We start from the raw sequence: 21,333 nt of genomic DNA, 5'->3' as shown, positions 1-21,333 counted from the left end.
AGCCAAGTCCTGTGAGTTGGGTGTAGAGTTAAAGAACAAGAACTCTGCCACTGGAAGAGATTTCTTGGACAAACTGTAAACTGTAGCTAAGCGGCAACCACATCCTGTTTTTCAGTCCTTTGATTCTCTCCACAGTCCCTGTGAAACTCTAGATTTCATTTATATTCTGAGTGCATGCAAGAAGACACCACCTAATGTGTTTCCAGATAGTGATACCATGGTGCATTTTCAGTGCAATTCTGTCTGGTTCTCTAGATGTGAAATGTACATGAAGGAAGTGCTATAATCATCTGGAGTTCAGAATTACCCACAAACAGTTTTGGTAGACTACCAGATGACCATACAGGCCAGGAGAAGGACTGCAGGAGATACAAACTTAACCACCTCCTTAGCAGCTGTGTAGTATCAGTTTTTGGCTGCTGCTAATTCTGTGATGCAAGCTAAAGAAAGATACCTTGAGTTAACTCGTGAGTTTTGTGTTAAAAGTATTTTATCTGATTTCATGCTGTTTCTGGACACTTAGCCCATCTCTGCATTCATTTTAGGTCTCTTGTGTTCTGTGTATGTACAAAGGCAGTGGCATTTTAATGTCCTCTGTAGCAATACAGAACCACAGGGAATGAAGACATTTCTTCCCACTTTGTCTTCCTCAGCTTACTGAGATGTCTGCATGGTATTGGTAAGAATGATGGCCTTTATATAGCCTTGGTAGCTTCAGATAATACCAGTCATCTCCACTTAAATCTAAGTGGAACAAAACATGCAATTATGCAGTAGAGACATTGCTTGATAAGCCAATTTTATTAACTTAAAAGGATGGTGCCAAGACCTTTACCAATTTGTAACTGAACTATTTACCATCTGTAGATGGTATGGTATGCAACTGTGAGATTTTTTTTCCCTAAAAAAAACCCCCAAAAAACCCAAACAACAAAAAATTAACTTGAAAAATAAAACTCAAGCATTATCAGTGGTGAAAAACTACATGTTCAGTTTTAGTAATCCTGTAACTAAGAGCCACAGTTACAGAAACTGTTTTTAAAAGAAAGTAACAAAGGTACATTAAATTAATATACAGTTTTGTTAAGGAATTGAATTTTAACCTTCCAAAGCCTTTTTTTGAGAGTCCCTTTATTAAAAAGCCCTTAAGCTGCATTAGTGGTAGATTGTGCAATTGAATACTAGTACCAAAAACCCGATTTGTGTTCTGTATTTGCATCTGAGTGGTGCCTTAATAAAACTGTTAATTGAAATGGGTGATCCATACCCTTTCATTAAGTACTTTTTCTGAAATTTATTAGCTAAAATATCAGTGACTTGCACTGGCATCATTTGACATAACTGAAGCAGGGTAGAACTGTGTAAGCTTAAATCTGAAGATAAGTCAGGTTTTACATATTTTACCCAAACCAATCCTAGCGTATCATGGTTATCAAATATATCTAGTAAGAGCAAGAAGTAACAGTGGATTTATTCAAGGGCAGCCCAGTAAGTGAGTAAACAAACCTCTGGTAGCCCAAAACAAGTATTTATTTTTCTGACATGACAAAATATACCCCAGACTTTGAGGGACCGTACAATACAATCATTCTGTACTGAACCAATTTAAAACACCTCCATTAAGCTTGCAGCTGGACAGGTCTGTGCAAGATACCATGATTGAATGAATCTTCTCTCTCCTATGTTTTTTCCCCTATGCCACCTGGAGAGGATCTCTGTCTTTCTCAGACACAATGATGCTGATTTTGTTTTGTAGGTGGGTCGCTAGCACGTCACGCAGCTCTGACAAGAAGCCTCGCTCAGTGTTACTGTGCTCACACAGAATAACACTTATCCCCTTGGCAACTGCATCCAGAACGTCATGGTGGGACATCTCTCCTGCCATTTGGAGAAAGAAATGTTATGTAGATCACTAATAACACAGTTTAGGTAACCAGGTCTTTGCAGATTTTGCAGACTACATTATATTCCATTTTCTATAAGGGAATTCTGCAGGGAATGGAGGGAGTATCTTGTGTCTTGCCAAAGGAGAAACACACTGAAAGTTGCAACACATTGTCATCAACACTGATTCTGTGTTGAAATAATGCATGTATAACAATGTTTTAATTCAAATAACTTTCACTGTGCCACACAGCCTCTGATCCACGTTATCTCTACTTAAATGGTATTCTTCTATCATTCCAATAACTAACTGATTGTTTCTCAATTATAAATAATAGGTAACTCTTTCTGGCCAAATCTTTTAACAACCAGTCAACTCTTTTATTTTTTTCCTGGCTTGTTTGTTTGTTCATTTGTTTGTTTCTAGTGACTATTTTCATAAAGATAATGAAACAGCAACATAATCTTTTACCTGTGAGGTAGAGGTCAGCTTCTGTTCCCTTCAGGACACTGCTCCCAGAACCAGCACACAGAGCAGCTTTCTTCACTGGCGATTCTGCAGGACACAAGGTGCCACAGTTAAACTTTGTTCAGCCCTCATGTCTGTACTGATTAATTGTTTCACTATAACTACTTTGATTTTAGGGTCAGTGTAAGTTTGTAGGAGTTGGAGACACATCTGTCAGTTTGAAGTGTCATAGGCCTATAACATCTCTGATAATACAGCACAATCCTCTGTGATAGGTAGATTTTTTTTTTTTTCTTCAAGGGGTAGGAAAGTTTTCAGAACACTACAGCACAGAGTCTGGCTGATGGCTAGTTTTCTCCTAGTGAGATGTTATTTAGTTAGGTTTCTGAACTGTTTAATAGGCTGCTACTCTTTCCAGGACTTCATGTTCCACCATCATTAGGTTCCCAACTAATGATGCCATTAAGGCAGCATTTTCCCTCTGAGATATACTAGTTGCTAACTTTTGGCTCTCAGAAGGCCAGTCTTAATGCAAGCTGAAAACTGCTCCATGCCATTAAAAATTTGCCCATTTGCTGTGATCACTGATTAGAAGCTATTACATGTGTGACAGTGACAGGAAATTTAGTTCTTCATATACATTACATTGAGTAAGGAGAGGGGACACACAACACAGAGTTTTCAAATTCTGTTAAGGTTTTACAGTATGTTGCCTTGCAATTACTGTTAATTTAAGTGAAGTCATATCACTTCATTCCCACACCATAATGAGAGGCTTCAAAATATTTCTGGGGATTTTTTAGTGCAATTGACAGTAAAGAGGCTTCTAATAAGACTTCTGTCTCCTAAGTTAAAAAAAGTTTTCAACAAATTAGCTGTCACAAATTCTAGCAGCTGTGCTCCTTGGAGATTAGGATAGGTAGCAGGGATAAGAGGATGCTTGCTCCACGTTTTTCTAATGATTCCACTGTTTGAGCTGGTTCACCTTTTTTCCTTGTCTTTCATCAAAACATGGTCACATGTTCATAAGGATACCACAAAGTGTCTTACTGTTTTGAGATGGTTTGAAATTAACATTCAGCCACAAGAGGGAATGTACAATGAAACAGTACACCTCTGTGTCTGATATCCTGGGCAGCAAATAAAATCTTAGTAATTATATAAATTATGAAACAGGATGTCTTGTATTTGATTTGGGCTGTCTCTTCTTCAGTATGTCAACCAGTGCAAAACAGAACTTCCCACTAAAAGTACAGATAAGATTCTTTCTTGTGATTGTACTGTGTAAATTCTAAGATGCTGTTTCCTAGCATTGCTTCATAGTACTTGGAAGTAAACCTGTTTAAGACAGAGCAGTATTTCCCACTCTCACACACACACTCATGCTCCTCATCTTCCTGGAATACCAGTTCTAAGGGACAGCCTTACTTGCAGGCCTGTTTACCTAGTGTCCTGCCCATTCCCACGGCTATGCGGATGTGAGGCAATTTTAGGTGGCTTTTGATACGCTCAGTCATGTCTGACAAGGAGACTGGCTCGCTCAGTGTGCACAGACGTCCCATTCCAGTGTGGGGAAGAAGAGGCTGAAAAGAAATTAAAATTACTGTGAGAAAGCTGACTCCAGAAGCTTGCATTGCTTTCCATCCTGTACCAAGGTGAGTATATCGGGCATTCAGGAATGTCTCTGAACTTTACAAAAATATGTGTGATGTCCTCAAATGTAACATTCTAATCACAACAGCTATTGGAACTGATTGAAGAATTAGCAAAGGCCACAAATATTTTCGTTGCTTTGGAAACCATGTGTGGCTTCAAATCCCCATAAACCAGTATTTCAGTGCACTGATGGGGCAGCAACTGGCAACGTGTGATGCTACTGACTGCTGCATTACAGTGTTTAGGGCACTCAGCTCACACAAGTAATACATTCACAGGAAGTAATTCATGATTTTGTTACCTTTTGTAGCAAAAGAATCTCCGTCTTGTGATAAAGAAGGCTGTTCTGGGACAATAATGCCACCACCTCCAACAGTGCTTTCTGAGAGCAGTTCAAAGTGACTCGTGTTTGCTCCTCACCTTCAACTCTGAGGAAAGATATGCTTGGTGCTTGCTAAGAACTAGATCAAATTTCAGCATTGTAATTATAAAACAAAGGTATTCTGCCTCAGTGGCTGTTTTACCACTGAGAAAGGAAAAAAGAAGGTATTGGAATAGCCTAGCCTAGTTCACTCTCATGGAAAAAGCAGATATGGGAATTTAACTCATCTGACCTCATCAAATTTCCTGTTAATACTCCTCTTTACCACCTCTAATCTATGTGATGCCAGACTTGAGTAGCAGTTACCATTTAGCATGATATAGATTGATCAGAAAGGGACAATTATTCCTTAAGTTTCTAGGTCTCTGCAGAAAAATACAGCAGCAATGCACAGAGGAACAAAGTGGTTACAATAGTAAAGTACAATTACAGCAACTTATTCTTTCAAACAGAAAGAGCACAACACTAGAGAGCAGAGGAGATACCTGGCTGGGAAAGTAGTGAGACAAGAGATCTCTTGGATGTCTTTGATTTTGGACAGCACTACATCCAGATGCTCAGTGTCTGTGCAGAATTCTACCCGGTGAGTGCCCTCAGCTGGACAGCTTGGTGCAGTTGATGGATGCAGTGGGACCGAAGTACAGGCACCTGAGAAAACAGTACAAGACTGCTGTTTTATAAAGCTGGATAAGTATCCTAATACTGATTTAGCACATATCCTAAAGAGATACAACAAAAAGATGCAAATTTTGCACTCAAATCCATTTTCCCTGACCAGAAGTGAGGACTTTTTGTCCTGTTGTTTCCATTAGGCAAAGTCTACTTTAAGTCCAAAGAAGTTGATAGATATGTATTATTTGTCATTCTTAGCGCCATCAATTTTATCCTAAGAGCTGTACAAAACTAAAAATAGTTTCTGGTTTGTATGACAGACTGGAAAAGACCCAGCTGTTGTAACCTATGAGTCATAACACAGGATAAAAATCTAAAATAATTTCAGGTAGCTTAAGTCCTTAAGATGGTGATTTAAAGTCGGTGGTCTTAAGCTTTGCAACCACAACGGACAATAAATATGCTACATCCAATAGTAGTCATCCAACATAGTCATGCATCTGAAAATGTCCTCTAGTGTTTGCATCTGGTATACATCACCAAGATAAATTTCCTAAAATACGTTTAAGGTTCTTAGTACTAGAAAAATATCGTGGGGGAAAAAAAGAAAGAACGATGAAGTCCTGTAAAAGCTGGAAGAAAGGAAAATGAGGAAAGGTCCTCAGGTAAAACAGCATATACCAATGAATAATTTTAACCTTTCTTTCTTTGTTTTTAACAGAATCTCACCGAGTCCCTTTGTCAGCCAGTTATTAACTCCGTGAGGTATGGCATCGTACGCTGTATGTGGAGAGTAAATCCCGATTCTGTGCTCCAGAGCTCGGACCACCAGCCGTTCCTTCCAGGTCTTCCACGTTACTCGCTTGAGCGGCGTGAATATAGGAGGGTGGTAAGAAAGAATGAGGTCTGCCTTCTTTTGCACCGCCTCTTCCATCACCTCCTCAGTGAGATCGTTAGTAAGCAAAAGGGTGTTCACAGTGTGGGGAGGACTTGGTTCCACCAGCAACCCCACATTGTCCCAGCTTTCCGCCAAAGAGAGGGGTGCGAAGTCATTCAGGGCAGAAACGAGCTCCCTGAGGTCCATGAGGGCGCGGGCGGGCAGGCGGCCCAAAGCACGGATGCGGTGGAGAGGCCGGCGAAGCAGCGCCGTGCCAGGCAGCAGCATGCGACGACCTGAACAGGGGGAAAACAGGCCGGAACGAGCCTGGGTAACCCACGGGCCGGAACAGCAGCGGAGAGCGCTCGGGCTGCGGATGCCGCCCCGCGGCCGGGTCAGCGCGGCCCTGCACCCAAGGCGCGGAGCTGGAGCGTCATCCCCCTTCCCGCGGCACAGCGACCCGCAGGGCCCGGCCCCGGAGCCGGCCCTGCCTCGGCGAAGGGCAGCGGGTGGCACCGCACCACCTGACGCAGGGAAGGGCCGGCGCTGCGAGGCGGGACCTGCGCTGGCCCCGCCGCTTCCGCCGCGCTCCGGGCGCTGGGGCGGCCCCTCCGCAGCGCCGGGAGGGGTGAGCGGCGGCCCGCGGCGGGAGACGAGCCGCTGCTTCCAGACGATCCGTCTGGATCCAGCCCCGGCAGGTTCAGGCATGCTCGCCCGTGGGCGGGGAGGGCCGGTGGAGGAGCTGGGTGGCGGCACCTCGGGTGGGCAGGGAAGGAGCCACAGCTCCGGGCTGTCGTGGGTGAGGGGGAGCCGAGGGCAGGGGGGTTGCGATGGGGACGCCGGAGCCGGCTGGTGGCGGCTTCCCCGGGGGTTCACCGGGGAGGGCGGGTATACAGGAGAAATCGGCGCGTGAATCTCTTGATTTCTACACAGGTGCGATTCTATTACCGCCATTCTAAACGCTTTATTTTAAAATATTGCTAAGATTAAAAAAGTCTGGTCCTGTGCTTGGATGCAGGTACCTGGACGTTGCAGGTGCTTACAGCTGTCAGGAGCTGGCTCCAAAACACATTTCCACTAGGTACTGGCATGGGGCTTTTATCTGGTAATTTCTGCCACTTACTGTTCTGCCAACGTCATAATATTTGGAAAAACTGATTGCTTAGTATAAACTTTCATCCTAGGAAAGGGTGTTTTGGACCTTCACCCCTTTTCTCTAAGCTATCTTTTTGTACTAATTTCTACTTCTTTATATGGTGTGCAGTTGCTTAATGCAAGTAAAACTTATCCACAGTCACTTGAATGGCACTGTAGAACCGTGTGATGTAAAAGCATATAACCACACAAATATTTACAAATCAAAAAGAAGTCGGGGTTGGCGGGGAAAAAACCCAAATGATTTCCTATGTTTTCTTTGCAGGAATTTGCTGTATAGAAAGCTGCCTCAGCTTTTTGATAAGCAGACATGGTGAGAACAAAAGCACTTTTTATATATTTTCATTCTTTCTGAAATGATCACCTCTTGGAAAGTGAATAACTGTTCTGCATCTCAAAGGATTACACATATTACTCTGATGCTGTGAAGAATTTGTAATGAAAAGTTTAGGTTTTCATTTCAGACTTATAAGAATATATTGTGAAAAGGAAAACAGGTCCGTTTACATCAGTCTAAAATATAATTAAACTTTTACTTCAAAGATCCTAAAATTTAGTCCTACTTTGGTATATATTTGATAATCTAGTTTGGTTTCTTTAACCACAGAAGCATTATTCGAGTTGCAAACCCTGCTTCGGTGTATATAAACTTGCAGACTTTTAAAAGTTTAGCAAATCAGGAAATAGAGATAAGAGTGTACATATCTTAAACTGTACATACACCTTTTATAGCACCTTCATGGACACTGTGGCAGCTGTCTCCTCTCCTTTACCTGTATACTTTTGGAGTAGTATGCCAGTATCAACATGATGCTGATTTTGGTTATTTTTCCTTGCACTTATCCCCAGTGTAATTGTATTAGCATAGTTTAGCACTTTTCATGGGAGCACTACGATATATTGGGCCTACAGAGATATATGTGCTTAGGTGACTGGGTAACTGCAGTTTTAAATTATATAAAGCTAATCTATAAATTCTTAGGAAAAGTATGTTATTTTGTACATTTGCTTGTTTGTGAAGGTAGATTATGTACACTGCCATTTCAAACTAGCTTTATCACCCAGAAGGCTGCAGGCAAGTAACACACATCAGTTGCTCCTCTGGTTAAAAAAGAGTGAGGTATGTGCAGCACACTCTCATCCAGATAGATATAACCTTGGTTCTTCACCTTTACAATCGCAAATGAATAATGTATTTCTGCAGTGTAACACCATAAAACAGCTTCTGCATTACCATGGCAAACTTGATTTGTCCTGAACCTGAATGAAACTGAGTGCTTTCTGGTGATTTTACTGGAAATGTGGAAAGTTTGTGACAGTAGCCTTGCTTATGGCCAAATATTGAAACAGTGGTTATATATCGTGGGAACTTGCTTATGTTCTTTGTAGGACTGAGAAATAAAACTGAGTCTGTTAGTAGTTCATTGCTGATTTAATTATTTTCTGCTTTTTGCTCAGGCTGTCACGCTGCATACTGATGTAGGAGATATTAAAATTGAACTATTCTGTGAGCGTACTCCAAAGACCTGTGAAGTAAGTCAAATAACAGCAGCAGGATTGCCTAGTGTTGAAACAAAGCAGTAGAAATAGTGAAGATTGTAGAGGGGGTAGAGTGGCTTTTGCAATTCATCTTTTCACATAATGGAATTTTAAGGTGGTACTGTGTCTGTTCCACTCATGGAACTTGTGCACTGTGTCATGCTCCCTAGAGTTTTGATGCCTGTTTCTCACTTGGTAAGGGTTAGCTAAGGGACTCTTCCCTCGAAGTTCCAGCATCTTCCAAAGTGTCCTCTGCCCCCAAGGGGAAATGTGACACATAGCATGGGATTCCCAAATTTCCATGGGTATGCTCACACTCTCCCAAGCTTGATTTTAGTTTAAAAGAGGGAGACTCCCAGTTTGTCAGAGGCCCCAGGTTCTCCTTTCTGCAATGAACTTAAATTGAATTAATTTATTTTTTAATGAAAAAGCTGAGGCATAAAGTTATTGATTACAGAATTACATGTACAAAATAAAAATGTTGAATGGCAGTGATACTTTAGAGCATATCTCAGGCTTTTTGTTTGTTCCTCAAGTCAGACAACCTTACACTGTAACCTTTAAAATTCTTTGTATGTGTGACAGTGTCAAAGGAGTTTATTAACTATGATTTGTTTGTAACTGTTCTGTGGCAATACTCTGTATTCACATGGTCACAATGCAAAGCAGGGGTAAAAGCATTGGTCTTGCCAATTCTGTCATTTTAGTAAGACAATACTATTTTTCAGTTGTTTGTTAATATGGTTTGTTTGATTTCCATAGAATTTCCTGGCTCTTTGTGCTAGTAACTACTACAATGGATGCGTATTTCACCGAAATATAAAGGGCTTCATGGTTCAGACAGGGGATCCATTAGGTAAATTCTTCTGTCTGGGTCTCTCTACAGAAAAATGTACATAAAGTGTCAAGATATAAAATTCTAAGTATTAATATTAAACACAAAATGTAAATAAATAAAAATAAAATATTAGAATTATTGCATTGGTGATGGAGGTTCTAATGCTGAGATTAGTTTTCTTTGGTGGGCTTACAGAAGTGCAGTCATTACTCTAGTTTTAAATAATCGTGCATTCTACAAACTTGAGTTTTTCCACCTGTCTCCACTAAATATGATGGATCTGTTGACTTACCAGCTGTTGAACGAGGAGTAGTTGCTACTGTTCTTTATCTGGTTTCTGCTTGAAAGGCTACACTGCCTCTAAAGCATTTGGGGAAAATGTCCCAGACAGTGGCAGCTGTTGGGGAGAAAATCTCATTCAGCTCTACATCTGTTTGTACTCACACTGAATTTAATTTGAGGATATGTCAGTGTTTTGCTCTGCTACTTAATAGGTGTTCTTTATATAAACTTAAGTCTCCGTGCAGTGTCAAGAAACAAGAACTTGATCCCTGCCTCAAACTAATTACAGCCTATCTAGGGTCTTTGTATTAAAATGTCATAACAGAACATAATTTCTGGATTTTTCAGTCTGAAAATCTGGTAATCTCTACTGTGGTGCTTCTTTGTCAGGCACTGGGAAAGGAGGTAACAGCATCTGGGGCAAGAAGTTTGAAGATGAATTCAGTGAATACCTAAAGGTATTTCTGTGCTCTCAATATGCAGTTATGTTTTCATATGAATTTTCTTTACAAGTTGGAGAACAATCAGCATTGTGTTGTACTGTATGAAACACCTCTTTTGTAATTGTAAAACAAATAAAGGATGGAAAGCTTAGTATTATTAAAATAGGAACAGGCATTTCTGTGCTTGGCAAGTTAGGTTTGAGGGTTTTCATCACTGAAAACAAAATTACAAAGAATTTGTAACAGTGTTTTTCATGCACTAAAGGGAAAGTAATTTTTCATTCTAAGAGCAGTTTTAAAGAGCTAATTATGAATTGGGATAGAATATATTAGCAACCAAGATTTGTTCTTAATAATGGTATTGAGGCAGAGTTCTAGGTCACAGAGCACTTTGTACAGGTTAGTCCTGCTCTCAGAGATGTGTATTCACGTTGAGGTTTCTCCCCTTGTTCAGCACAGTGTCCGTGGGGTAGTTTCAATGGCAAACAATGGTCCGAACACCAATGGATCCCAGTTCTTCATCACTTACGGCAAACAGCCGCACCTGGACATGAAGTACACGGTGTTTGGAAAGTAAGGATCCAACTGCTCGCCTCTTTATCAGTGTGTGGGGAGGATCTGAGTATTTCAGGGCACATGCAATGCAAACTCAGAAGCTTCTGGTTATAAGGATGTGTGTATGTACATGTATGCTCTTGCACTGTCACCAGAATTAGTTGCTCCAAAATGCTGTTACCTTTTTCTTAGTATTAGGGAATTCAGTGGAAATAGGCATATTAAAAATTACCTGAAGAATGTAGATTTTCTTTCTTTCTTTCCCTCCCCCACTGCTTATTCCAGCTTGGCTTTTCATCCATTCCCAAATGGATGCAGCCTGATTTTAAGCCAACTCCAGAACATCTGGATATACAGTTGTAGGGTTTACTGAGAACCAAGAATCTGATTTGGGACTGGATCTGGGGATGGATGTGGTACTGACTTGGTCATGCTTCTGTTTAGGTGGGACTTCCTGTTGGTCAGATAAAACTCATGGAACTGACAGTTAATAAAATCAACTGAGGTTGTTGCATCATTATTTTAAAATATACTTATGTTAATAAACATTACTGATAAATTATCATATTCTAAGCAAATATCTAAAATGTTTGAGCCTTTCAGATTGGCTTTTTCTCTTTCAGAATCATCGTAATGTCTTTCGTTTGTTGTTGAAGTCTCTAGCTTACAAGTGAATCTGCTGAGAAAATGCAGCCTTATTAAGTGCAGCTAAATATTCAAAAGAAACTGTGGAATGTGAAAATACTTATTTTCTACTATTTGTATTGTTTGTAGGCATCTAACTGTAGGTGCTCCTTTCATTTCTGAGTTTGTTTAGAAGTGTGATTGAAAGTAGGGTTTTTTAGATTTTTTTTATAGAAATATAGACTCTGTACTCCTGCCTCAGCTGCAGAACCAGCAGAACATCATATACAGTCAGTCCTGCAGGCCCACAATCCACTGCAACGTGGATTTGAAGAGCTCATGAAGGTGACTGAGTGGAACAGCACAATGTGTTTTCTTCTAAGTCTGTTTCTGGGGAATAAACTGCCAAGATTTACCAGAACTAGTTGCTTAAACAAAAAAAAGTATGAGGTTTTAGTAGAAAAATCTCTCTTGCCAGTTCTTCAGCCTGAGCAGGAAATCCGTGCCATTAGATTTACAACAGTTGTAAATGATTCTGTCCAATCTTGTCTTTGAGTCAGAAGGTTAGAAATTATAATCTCAGGTTCGAATATTGATTTTCCAGACGTAAGATTTCAATAATTCTGACTGAAGTTTGCTAGGGCCAGGATCTTGCTGCTACCTAAGCCTATACTGTGTTGGTCAATCCTGCCTGTCAGGAAGTGCAGCCAGGAACTTCATACAGCTGTGGTTGGTATAAAATATGATACTGTCAGGTCAGCAGGAATTATTTGTACTTTTTTTCAGAATCTGTCATGGATGCTTCGTATTTCCTTTCAAAGCACTTTTTGGTTGTCTTTACTTGTATCATTTGCTTGCAAAGTCCTTGCCCTGTGATACTTAACTGTAAAGTGTTTTGAGATACCTCAATTGTGAAATTTAAATCATTATTAGGAGGAGATTTCTAGCACTTCTGTTTTTCTTGCAGAGTTATTGATGGCTTGGAGACCCTGGATGAGCTGGAGAAGCTGCCTGTGAATGAGAAAACCTACCGACCTCTTAATGATGTTCGTATTAAAGATATTACAATCCATGCCAACCCTTTTGCTCTGTAGCCACAGAGGCCTCAACACATTCTTTAGAGACTGGTCAGACCAACTCCCAGATCATGGGATTTAAGGAGCCATTAAAAAGGGTTACTTGAGCTGGATCAAGTAAGTTTGCTCACTGAATGCATAATTTTCAGGAGCTGTGACATTGTTTTGGAGTTGTCACAGAGAAATCTTGTGCTTCAGAAGCAGGGTTTTCCAGAGTATCAGCCAGGATTTTAATTTTTAAACATTGCTTTTTATACTTGTAAAATAAAAAAAAAAAACTTTTAAAGTATTTTTGCAAATCTTCGAGTTTTGCCTTATCTTTCTTAGTGATTCTATGTTAAAACAATGTTCTTTGCTATAATTTCATGCTACCAGTTTTCTGAAACTTTCTCACGTAAATTCTAACCTTCATTACTCAGTTTTCTCAAAAGAGTAAAGTAAGATATGCAATTTTCTAGGTGAGAGCAATGTCATAAATCGATGAAACCTTTCTCTCGCAGAGGATTTAAGAACATACTTGTACTGCTGTGTTGAAATAGCAACCTCTTCAACCTCCCAAAAAGGTAGATGGAAAATAATTTCTTCTGCTTCTGGCACAGTGCTATAGGTATGAAAGGTATTTCTGTTAATATGTATGAAAGAGCAAGTATTTTCTTTACATAGCCATTAATTGAAACAAGGCAACATGGATTTAGTGTAACTGTTTTTCATCACTTTTTGTACTTTGTTGGGATAAGGCAGTTTATTAAGGCAAAAGCAAAGCAGAAGCTTGCGTGCACAAAAGCAAAGCAAAAAATAACAAGGTTTATTCTCTACTTCCCATGAGCAGTGATGTCCAGCTGCTTCCAAGAAGCAGGGCAGGCAGCCACTGGAGACAATTAATACCTCCCCTCCCTTTTCCCTCCCAGGAAAAGGAAACAAACCCACTACATCCTTGCCTTAGCTTTTATATCTGAGCTGATGTCATGTGGTATGGAATATCCCTTTGGTCAGTTTGGGTCAGCTGGCCTACTTATGTTCTCTCCCAGAATCTTGCCCTCAACTGCTGAAGGAATGTTACAGTGCTGATGCTGTGCTCAGCAGTAGCCAAAACACGTGTGTTATCAACACCCTTCTAGCTCCTAATGCAAAGCACAGCACTGTGAGGGCTGCTATGGGGAAATGAACTCCAGCTCAGGCAGACCCAATACAAGGGAGTAAACAAAGAGCAGTGTCAAAAAGGCTGTGGTCAGATGAGGTTGAACAAGGAAGAGAGAGCTGTTGTTTGGTCTTAGCTGAGAGCAACTGTTATTGGACTCAAATAAGAAAAATCTGTAGGAAGGTACAGACGTTTCTAAATATTGACTGGTCAAGAGGAAAACTATAGTACGTGCATGTGTATGAGTGTGTATTTATGTATATTGCTGATCCTATGCTCAAAACAAAATAACTTGACTTAAGCAGGAAAAGAGCAATTTGTATACATCAAAAAAGAGTTCTCCACCTTGGGCATACTGGGAAAAGCAAAATGTTCTGCTCTTCTTTGTTGTAGTTATAAAATTAAATTTTAGCATCAATTTAATTTCATAAAGCTGGAAAAAATCAACTTTGCACAGAGGTGCACTTTCAGATTCTGTAGAGGTGAGAGGGTTTGTTTCTAGTTCTAACTGTGCATAAGAGACCTGGATAGGAAAGAGTACTCGCAGTTCCTGCGTCCTACTCCTACCATTTTAGACTTCTTCCCCCAGTTCTCTTTACACTCAGTTAACATCCCTTAGCAAAGCTCAGTCTCATATATATGCTTTGTAATCCTTGAGAGGCCCAGGCCAGCTGACTTGCAGTCTGCTTCAGACCGTTATTTCTCATTTTGAGACTTTGCCCATTAAAATAAGGAGGAAAACTTACTTGCAAGAGAAAGGCAAAGGTGCAGATTACTGAGGCGTTAATGAGCAGAGTTAATCAGTGCCCTCTCTGGGACAAAGTTTCTGTATTCTTTATGGAGTGTTGCTTAAGCTCCCAGCCCTTGCTCCAGACTGTATATACTGTATATATATACGTATATGTACTGTGTATATACTGTAATACTTCAGTCAGTCAGGTAAAGGACTTAATTTTAGTTCCATGCTCTCTCTCTTCCCTATAACCTGTGGCAAGGGACAGAGGTTATAGGGAAGTATACAGAAGTAGACAGAACCATGCAAGTACATGTTTGACTGACACTTACTGCCATGCAGAAGGAAGGACACGCTGAGAAATTTCCTACATTGCAAAGGAACCAATAATCTAAAATGCTAACATCTAGCACCAAACTGGAAAAAAATTTTTTTTAGAGTTTTTAGATTTTTTTTTTTTAATCTAATGCTGTGTATTGAAAGAAGAGTGATCCTTTGGGGACAGAATTACATCCAAACTTTTCAGAATTGTATTATGTCTGTTTTCCTATTTGTGGCTCTGAACCTCTCCCAGGTTTCCCAGGTTCTCCCTGAGAACTTGGAATTCAACATGAAAAATAAGGGTGGGGTTGGTCCCAGTCACCTGTTGAAGAAAAGGCAGGACAGAGTAGGAAATAGCCCAGTGGTGGCAGTGTGTGGTTCTGTGGGTTGCTGGGTACAGCATACGTGCAGTTCAGTTCTTGCACACAGTCCACTGATGTGTCCCCAGCTGTTTGACTTTTGTGACAGGTATAATCCTTTAGATAGCAGAAATGTTGCAGACAGTACTATTACTGTAGTCCACTTGTGCTTTATAAACTCTGTTTGCTTCCTTCAGTCTGGTCCTTTATCACAAACACTACAGCCACAAGATGAGTTCTGCTGAAATGTCTACTCATTTAAAGAAAATATAACTGTGATGGAGGGTCTCATCGTGTATATTCTAGATTATCTCTGACCTTTGGTGCCATTAGAAAAGCAATAGGTAAAGTTGGTGTTAGTAGTAGGTCATGCTGTGAGTAGGACTCAGTCTAAGCTGGAGAGCAGTGAACAAGAAGAAAATAATGGTGCATTATTTTTGAACAGTGACAAACTTACATGTGTAATGTATGTACTGTAAGTTGATCACAGGGGCAATTGGAGAAGTAAATGACCCTCCTTGCTCTTTGTATTTTTTTTTTTTATTTACCAGGCGTGGATGTATTTCAGAAGGTTTAGTCCTCAGAATAAAAAAAAAATAAATAAATTGAGTTTTAGGGAAGTGATGTGTATAGGCTATTGTAGTGTTTCAGGACTGTTTTATCCTTAGGTGCTCTGTTTCCCCATAAATTAGATTACACTTGAGCTGTTTGACTGCTTATTACGGGTTTTTCAACGCCAAATTTCAGGCACAGTGCTTGGTTCGCTGTGCTGAGGTGCCCGATCGATGGCCCAGGGGCTGAGAGCGCTGGGACTGCGCTGCCCTGTGGGCAGTGACAGCAGCAGGGGAAGCCAGGGCTAGTTTGATGTTCCCCTCCAGACTGGAAAACATGATTCAGAGCTAGTCAAAGATACCATATGGCATAAGAAGGAAAAAAAAAAAAAAAAGGATTCAACTCTTCGGGAAAGATTTTTCTTATGCCAGTGATTTGCAAAGACATCTTTGTTAGTCATATGTGATCCGTTAAACCCCTGCTGATTTAAAGCTGACTGGGTACATGCACATGCTTTGACAACCACTAACAATGCGTAAAAAAAGTTAAGAGACAATTAACAGCTTTATCACCACGGGTGAAAAATGACCATTTCGCAACTCCGAGTCTCCCCCTCACCCGCCGGCCGCCATGTTCTCTCTGCGCTTTCTGCGGGCGGGGAGAAAATGGCCTCGGCCGCTCTGGCAGGGGAGGCTGGAGCCCTTCCCCGTGCCCCGGCTCGGCCCGAGCGCGGAGCCTCTGGAGCGGGGGTTCGAGGGCCAGACCCCGCGCAGTCCCCCTGGCCGGGAGCGGGAACGGCCCCGCTCCGCCCTCCAGCCTGCGGCGCCGCGGAGGAGCCCGGCGGGGGCGGCCTGAGGCGTGGTCTGGGCGCGGGAATCAGGTGACTCTTGGAAAGGGAAATAAAAGACGGGCAGCGAATGAGTTCACTTTTCCTCCGGGAGCTAAGTAGCTGGGAGATAACCGGGGGTTTATTGTCATACTGGCTTAGCATCAGGAGTTCTTCGGGAATCTATAGAACCAATTCCTTTAAGTCTTCAAAAACCCAGTGGGCAGTAACTGTGTGCCCGTGTTAAGTCCACAGAAGCCTTTCTTTCTCTAGGGTGTGCAGCACTGGGAGCCTGAGCAGCTTTGCAGAAGTGTTGAGTGTCTGAGTCACAATGCGTCTTTTAAATAAAAGTCTTTTTTTTAAGGAGTAGGTTACTGGTTTATGTTCCCCTATCAAAAACAGTTAATTTGAAAAAACTCTTGAATAAAAAAATAATGTAGAGGGAAGAGCAGAGGAAAAAACACGGAAACTGGGGATTGAGGAAAAATGCAGTCTTCATTATACTGTAAATTTGATGATCAATGGCTTTGAAAGTGAATCGTTTGTCTATGGGATGTAATTCAAAGAGTAAAATATCTTTGTTACAGCTGGGGAATTGCAGGTGAACTAATTGGCCTGACCGGGATAAAAGAAAAAGACCACTTTGGAGAAGCTGCTACAATGCTGAGAAGGAAAAGGCCCACAGTTCAGAAGTGCACAGGAGAAAAAGTGCTGCAAACTTGATCTTTCTGAAACTCCTGACAGGTAAATAGCTTTTGATCAGCAAGCATGTGTTTCAAGATTTTATTATTCTCATCATGTGATCTGATAATGGATTAATTTTTGAGTTGGAGGTATTTCAAGAGAGATGTCTTACAGCTTAAAACAAAAAGCTGTCTTCCTAGGGGCACTGGAATGATTTTAATTACGTTTACTGGATCATTTTTTTGTAGTAGTGATTCAGAAACCGAATCTGTAAATGAGAGAGGCTGTCATCCAAAACGCAGTTTTGAAGGATGCAGTCATGAATTCAAGCAAGGATGTGGCACTGGACATCAGAATAGCCAGAGATCTGGTCTTAATGTGACAGTTGGTAGCAAAAGGAAACACAAGACATATTATACTAGTTGTCATCCTCATCCTCTGCAGGTGATGTGGCCAATTTTAATTTAGCTTGTTGTTTTTTTGTTTTGTTTTGTTTTTTTACTTTTAAGAAGATAGGTTCTCATCTGGGCAGTAGTAATTGAGTGTGGGAGGTTGGGAAATTCTGTTGGTAAAAGTTTATTCCTTTAGATCATATTAGTAGCTTATTCTTTTTTGCTAGGATTGTATTTCCTTCAGTGAAAATATATAGTTTGTACATATGCTTGTGATATCACCAAATATGGTGTTGCTATTTGTTCACTGAATATATTTGAGCAGATTAATGAAGAATAACCATCAATTGGAGTATTTGAAATACAGGCATCACTTTCGTGACTTCAAATCTTTTATTATGACAAGCATTTATTTAAGCCCTACTCGAAAATCCAAGGACAAGTTTCTAAACTTGATTTTGACTAAGTATCACTGAAATAGAGAGGTTGTAATGTCAGATTTACTTTTCTAAGTATCAGTGAGAAATGTGTAGAATCGGATATGAATGATGTCCATCCACTAGGAGGGTTGTTTTTCTGATCTTTGTTTTATATTTAGCTGTTAAAGCTGAAGATTGGAATTATAAGTTAAGATCTTCAGCCAAGACAGCACAAAGTAAATGTATATGGTATTTATGATTAAAAAAATAACTTCTTGCCAAATACTCGTACAAGTGATTTAATCTTGATTGCTTAAGATGGGTATTTTAATTTGGCCACAGGGCTATCTTATATACACATATATATGTTTTGTAAAAGATAATTATTAAATCTGTTTGGTTTAAGAAAAAAATAGGGGCCCTGAAATAATGAAGTAAAATTCAGTGAACCAGTCTTTTAAAAGAAAAACAATTGTAATTTTTTGTTGCCTTGCTACTCTGAGTTTCATCTGAAAATCTGTTCCTTGCCATGTTTTTCTCCTGTAACATTAACTATGTGCCCTGTGAATTTCTGGGGACTGAATTTGAAATTGTTCCTGTCATCTGTTTGTGGCCTGGTGTGTATCTGAATGCCTGAGTATTTCCCTGCTGAATGAATTGTGTATTCTGACCTGAATTCACTTGGGTGGGCTGCATGATTGTGGTGCCATTTGGAAAGATCCAGGAGTGCAGAACATAATGCAGAGTCACCTGATCTGTCAGAGAGGAGCCTACTAAGTGCAAGATGTAGAGAATATTTTTCAAAGTTTCTGAACTCTATGATAGATGTGGTGGGTTGACCCTGTCTGGGTGCAGGTGGCCACCAAAGCCTCTCCATCAGTCCCCTCTGCAACCAGACTGGGGAGAGAAAATGTAACAAAAGGTTCTTGAATTGAGGGAGGACAGGGAGAGATCACTCACCAGTTACCATCATTGGTGAAACAGACTCAGCTCTGGGTTATCAACTGAATTTATTACCAGTCAAAATCAGAGCACAATAATGAGAGGTAAAATCTTAAAAGCAACTTTCCCCCACCCCTTCCTCCTTCCTGGGCTCTACCTTCTGCCAGGACCCTGCTCCAGCACAGGCTTCCCATGGAATCACAGCCTTATTTCAGGCATCTATCCACTCCGGCGTGCATCTCGTCCATGGGCTGCAGGTGGAATCTCTGCACCCTTGTGGTCCTTCATGGGCTGCAGGGGCACAGCTGCCTCCCCATGGGCTGTACCATGGGCTGCAGGGGAGCCTCAGCTCCGGTGGCTGGAGCACCTCCTTCCCCTCCTTCTCCACTGACCTTGGTGTCTGCAGGGCTGCTCCTCTCACATATTATCACTTCTCTCTTCTCTGAGTGTAATTATATCTGTGCAATAACTTTTCCTTCTTAAATCTTATCCCAGAGGAGTTACTGTCATCTCTGTCTGGCTCAGCCTTGGCCAATGGCAGTCCATCTTTGAGCCACTTGGCATTGGCTCTGTCAGACATGGGGGATGCTTCTGGCAGCTTCTCACAGAATCCACCCCTGTAGTCCCCCCAGCTACTAAAACCTGGCCACAGAAACCCAATGCAAAAAATTCTTCTAGCATAAGATGTGAGGAGCTTTGGAAGTCTTTTCTTTCCATCCTTTTTTTTTTGTTTAGGGGTGGGGATTGTTACTCTTTTTCTGTAAAACTTGAGTACATTACTTGTTTATTTTTTCCTTTTTGCCTGTTAAATATGCTTTGACGAGAGTTGTCCAATAACAGCAACAATAACAATTGTAAACTGGGTAATTACAATTTAAAGAAGCACAGTCTAGAACAGTTTCAGTGGTAGTACTTATATCTATTTTTGTTTGATTCATTTTTTTTAATAGCTGCATAACTTCACAGCTTATGACTGAGAGTTTTTTCCTTTATAGATGAGATTGTTGCTGTTTTGGGTGAAGGTACTTCCGGAGTAGTGGAATGCATCAATCGCAAAGCGTAAGTCTTTCATTAAATACATGTAATTTTTCTTATTGATGCTGTCACAGTGAGGTTCATAAAGTGCTTGCTGATTGCATCAGGTTTTATCTTTACGTCGTTGTAGGCTGTTAAGTATTTCTTTATGGCTGCCATAGTTCCCAAACACTAATTATGTTACTACAGCATGCTGAAAGCAGCACTTAGACAGGAGAGTTGTGCAGGACTGGAGGCTGAGGCCTGTTAAGAGGATGAGGGCTGATGAAGGTAGGTGACCAGGACAATGTGGGGTGAAGCTGCACTCCCCTACACTGGGCAGTCCTGGGGCCTGGACCACCCCAAGCCTGTGTAACGAGGAAGCTGTCTGGCACCATGTAGCTAACTTAAAGCTTAGCCTGTGGTGATGCAATGCTGTTTGGGTTCTGTCAGTGAGTCTGTTGCAAATCAGGAACGTATTTTGTGTTTTATGGCAGTTTTACTATGTGCAAGGTATTAGGCAACAAGATTGTCTTTCTAGCCACTGTAGAAGGCACTTGAAACCTCAGTTCACATTTTTACTACTTAAGGACTGAAGAAGGCTGCTGGTCACTTTTGACTGACAGTTGTGTAAGGCTGTGAGATGTGGAAGTTCCTCCAGTATTAGCCCAACATACATAAATACAGTGGGGAAGTAGGTGGGACTTCTAACCTCCGAGAACAATACTGATATATACGGGATCAAGTATGTTTTCAGAATTTAAATATGCCATTTTAGTTGTATTTATGCATAGATGAACTTTGGTTATATTGTCAGCATGTAGTAAAAAAAAAAACCTCAACTTTTCTGGTAAGGTTGCCATTGTTATAAACAATGTATATCTGAATATTCTTAGTTAAAACTAGTCACTGTTATAATCACTGTTCCACCGGTCTCTTCAGAAGAGCCAAACATGTATCTGTGAAAACAGTCAAAAACAATGGTAGCTGCTCTGATGCAGCTTCGGAAGTCCTAGTACTGGAATATTTACAGGGACTGGGTCTCAGCAGTACACTATGATTATACAAAGCCACCTTTTACTTTGTTTCAGCTTTACAATTTCTGTGACCTCACTTTCTGTAACATGGGAAATGCATGTCTCAGTGCTAATACAGCTGTTGCAAATCATGTCTTGTTCCTGCCTTTGTAGTCACTGTGCCCAGATGTTGGAATGGTTTGAGCACCACGGACACCATATGCATTGTTTCTGAGCTCATGGGACAGCACCTTTGACTTGCATTGAAGAGAATGCTCTCTGCCATTTAAGCTGGATCACATTAGACAGATGGCATATCAGACCTTCAGATCTGTGAACTGTAAGGATGCTTCCTTTTTGCTTTATTTGTTATGTGAATAAAAACGTCTCTTGATTTCCTTTCAGAGGTGTGGCAAAAAAAACACCTGGCAATGATGAAGCAAATGCTGCAGCCATTGCTGTATCACATGATAAAAGAAAAGCTGGATTGCTACAGTTTAAATATTTTCAGATTAGGTTTAAGAGCAAACTTTTTTAAAAAAAGT

The 21,333-nt window shown here is 40.8% G+C and overlaps 2 protein-coding genes across 13 annotated transcripts; one reads left to right on the top strand and one right to left on the bottom strand.

Annotated features, from left to right (window-relative positions):
- Positions 1–1,517: 1,517 nt before the first annotated feature.
- On the bottom strand, positions 1,518–6,410 carry NIF3L1 (NGG1 interacting factor 3 like 1). The gene is made up of 6 exons (XM_032693184.1): positions 5,733–6,410; positions 4,877–5,039; positions 4,311–4,437; positions 3,798–3,936; positions 2,357–2,440; positions 1,518–1,878 (listed from the first exon to the last, which is right to left on the bottom strand). Exons 1-6 carry the CDS (start codon positions 6,166–6,168, stop codon positions 1,694–1,696), a joined length of 1,134 nt encoding a protein of 377 aa, XP_032549075.1. The 5' UTR covers positions 6,169–6,410; the 3' UTR covers positions 1,518–1,693.
- PPIL3 (peptidylprolyl isomerase like 3) lies at positions 6,243–21,197 on the top strand. 12 transcript variants are annotated; one of them, XR_004358009.1, is made up of 12 exons: positions 6,473–6,578; positions 6,899–6,961; positions 7,301–7,348; positions 8,494–8,568; positions 9,337–9,430; positions 10,085–10,152; positions 10,592–10,710; positions 12,284–12,509; positions 12,851–12,999; positions 16,909–17,065; positions 19,754–19,817; positions 20,963–21,197. XR_004358009.1 is itself a non-coding variant. In XM_032693187.1 (8 exons), the coding sequence occupies exons 3-8, from the start codon at positions 7,346–7,348 to the stop codon at positions 12,408–12,410; spliced, it is 486 nt and encodes a 161-aa protein (XP_032549078.1). In that variant the 5' UTR covers positions 6,473–6,578; positions 6,899–6,961; positions 7,301–7,345; the 3' UTR covers positions 12,411–12,691. The 12 variants fall into 12 exon arrangements, 3 of the variants coding, with proteins under 3 accessions (XP_032549079.1, XP_032549078.1, XP_032549076.1); XR_004358012.1 differs by having other exon boundaries at positions 6,899–6,985; XR_004358011.1 differs by having other exon boundaries at positions 6,485–6,508.
- Positions 21,198–21,333: the final 136 nt, after the last annotated feature.

This window comes from Chiroxiphia lanceolata, chromosome 7, assembly GCF_009829145.1.
Source record: "Chiroxiphia lanceolata isolate bChiLan1 chromosome 7, bChiLan1.pri, whole genome shotgun sequence".
Lineage (NCBI taxonomy): Eukaryota > Metazoa > Chordata > Aves > Passeriformes > Pipridae > Chiroxiphia > Chiroxiphia lanceolata.
This window is presented reverse-complemented; position numbering and strand designations above follow the sequence as displayed.

What these genes read in the sequence shown, in the direction of transcription:
- NIF3L1 (XM_032693184.1), bottom strand. Translation starts at nt 6,168, where the DNA reads ATGCTGCTGCCTGGCACGGCGCTGCTTCGCCGGCCTCTCCACCGCATC. An exon ending in AGATTCTTTTGCTACAAAAG is followed by an intron (nt 3,937 to 4,310) that starts GTAACAAAATCA and finishes ATTTCTTTTCAG; the next exon opens with CCTCTTCTTCCCCACACTGG. An exon ending in GGGAATGGGCAGGACACTAG is followed by an intron (nt 2,441 to 3,797) that starts GTAAACAGGCCT and finishes TGTGTCCTGCAG; the next exon opens with AATCGCCAGTGAAGAAAGCT.
- PPIL3 (XM_032693185.1), top strand. An exon ending in AATTCAGTGAATACCTAAAG is followed by an intron (nt 10,153 to 10,591) that starts GTATTTCTGTGC and finishes CCCCTTGTTCAG; the next exon opens with CACAGTGTCCGTGGGGTAGT. An exon ending in AAGTACACGGTGTTTGGAAA is followed by an intron (nt 10,711 to 12,283) that starts GTAAGGATCCAA and finishes TTTTTCTTGCAG; the next exon opens with AGTTATTGATGGCTTGGAGA.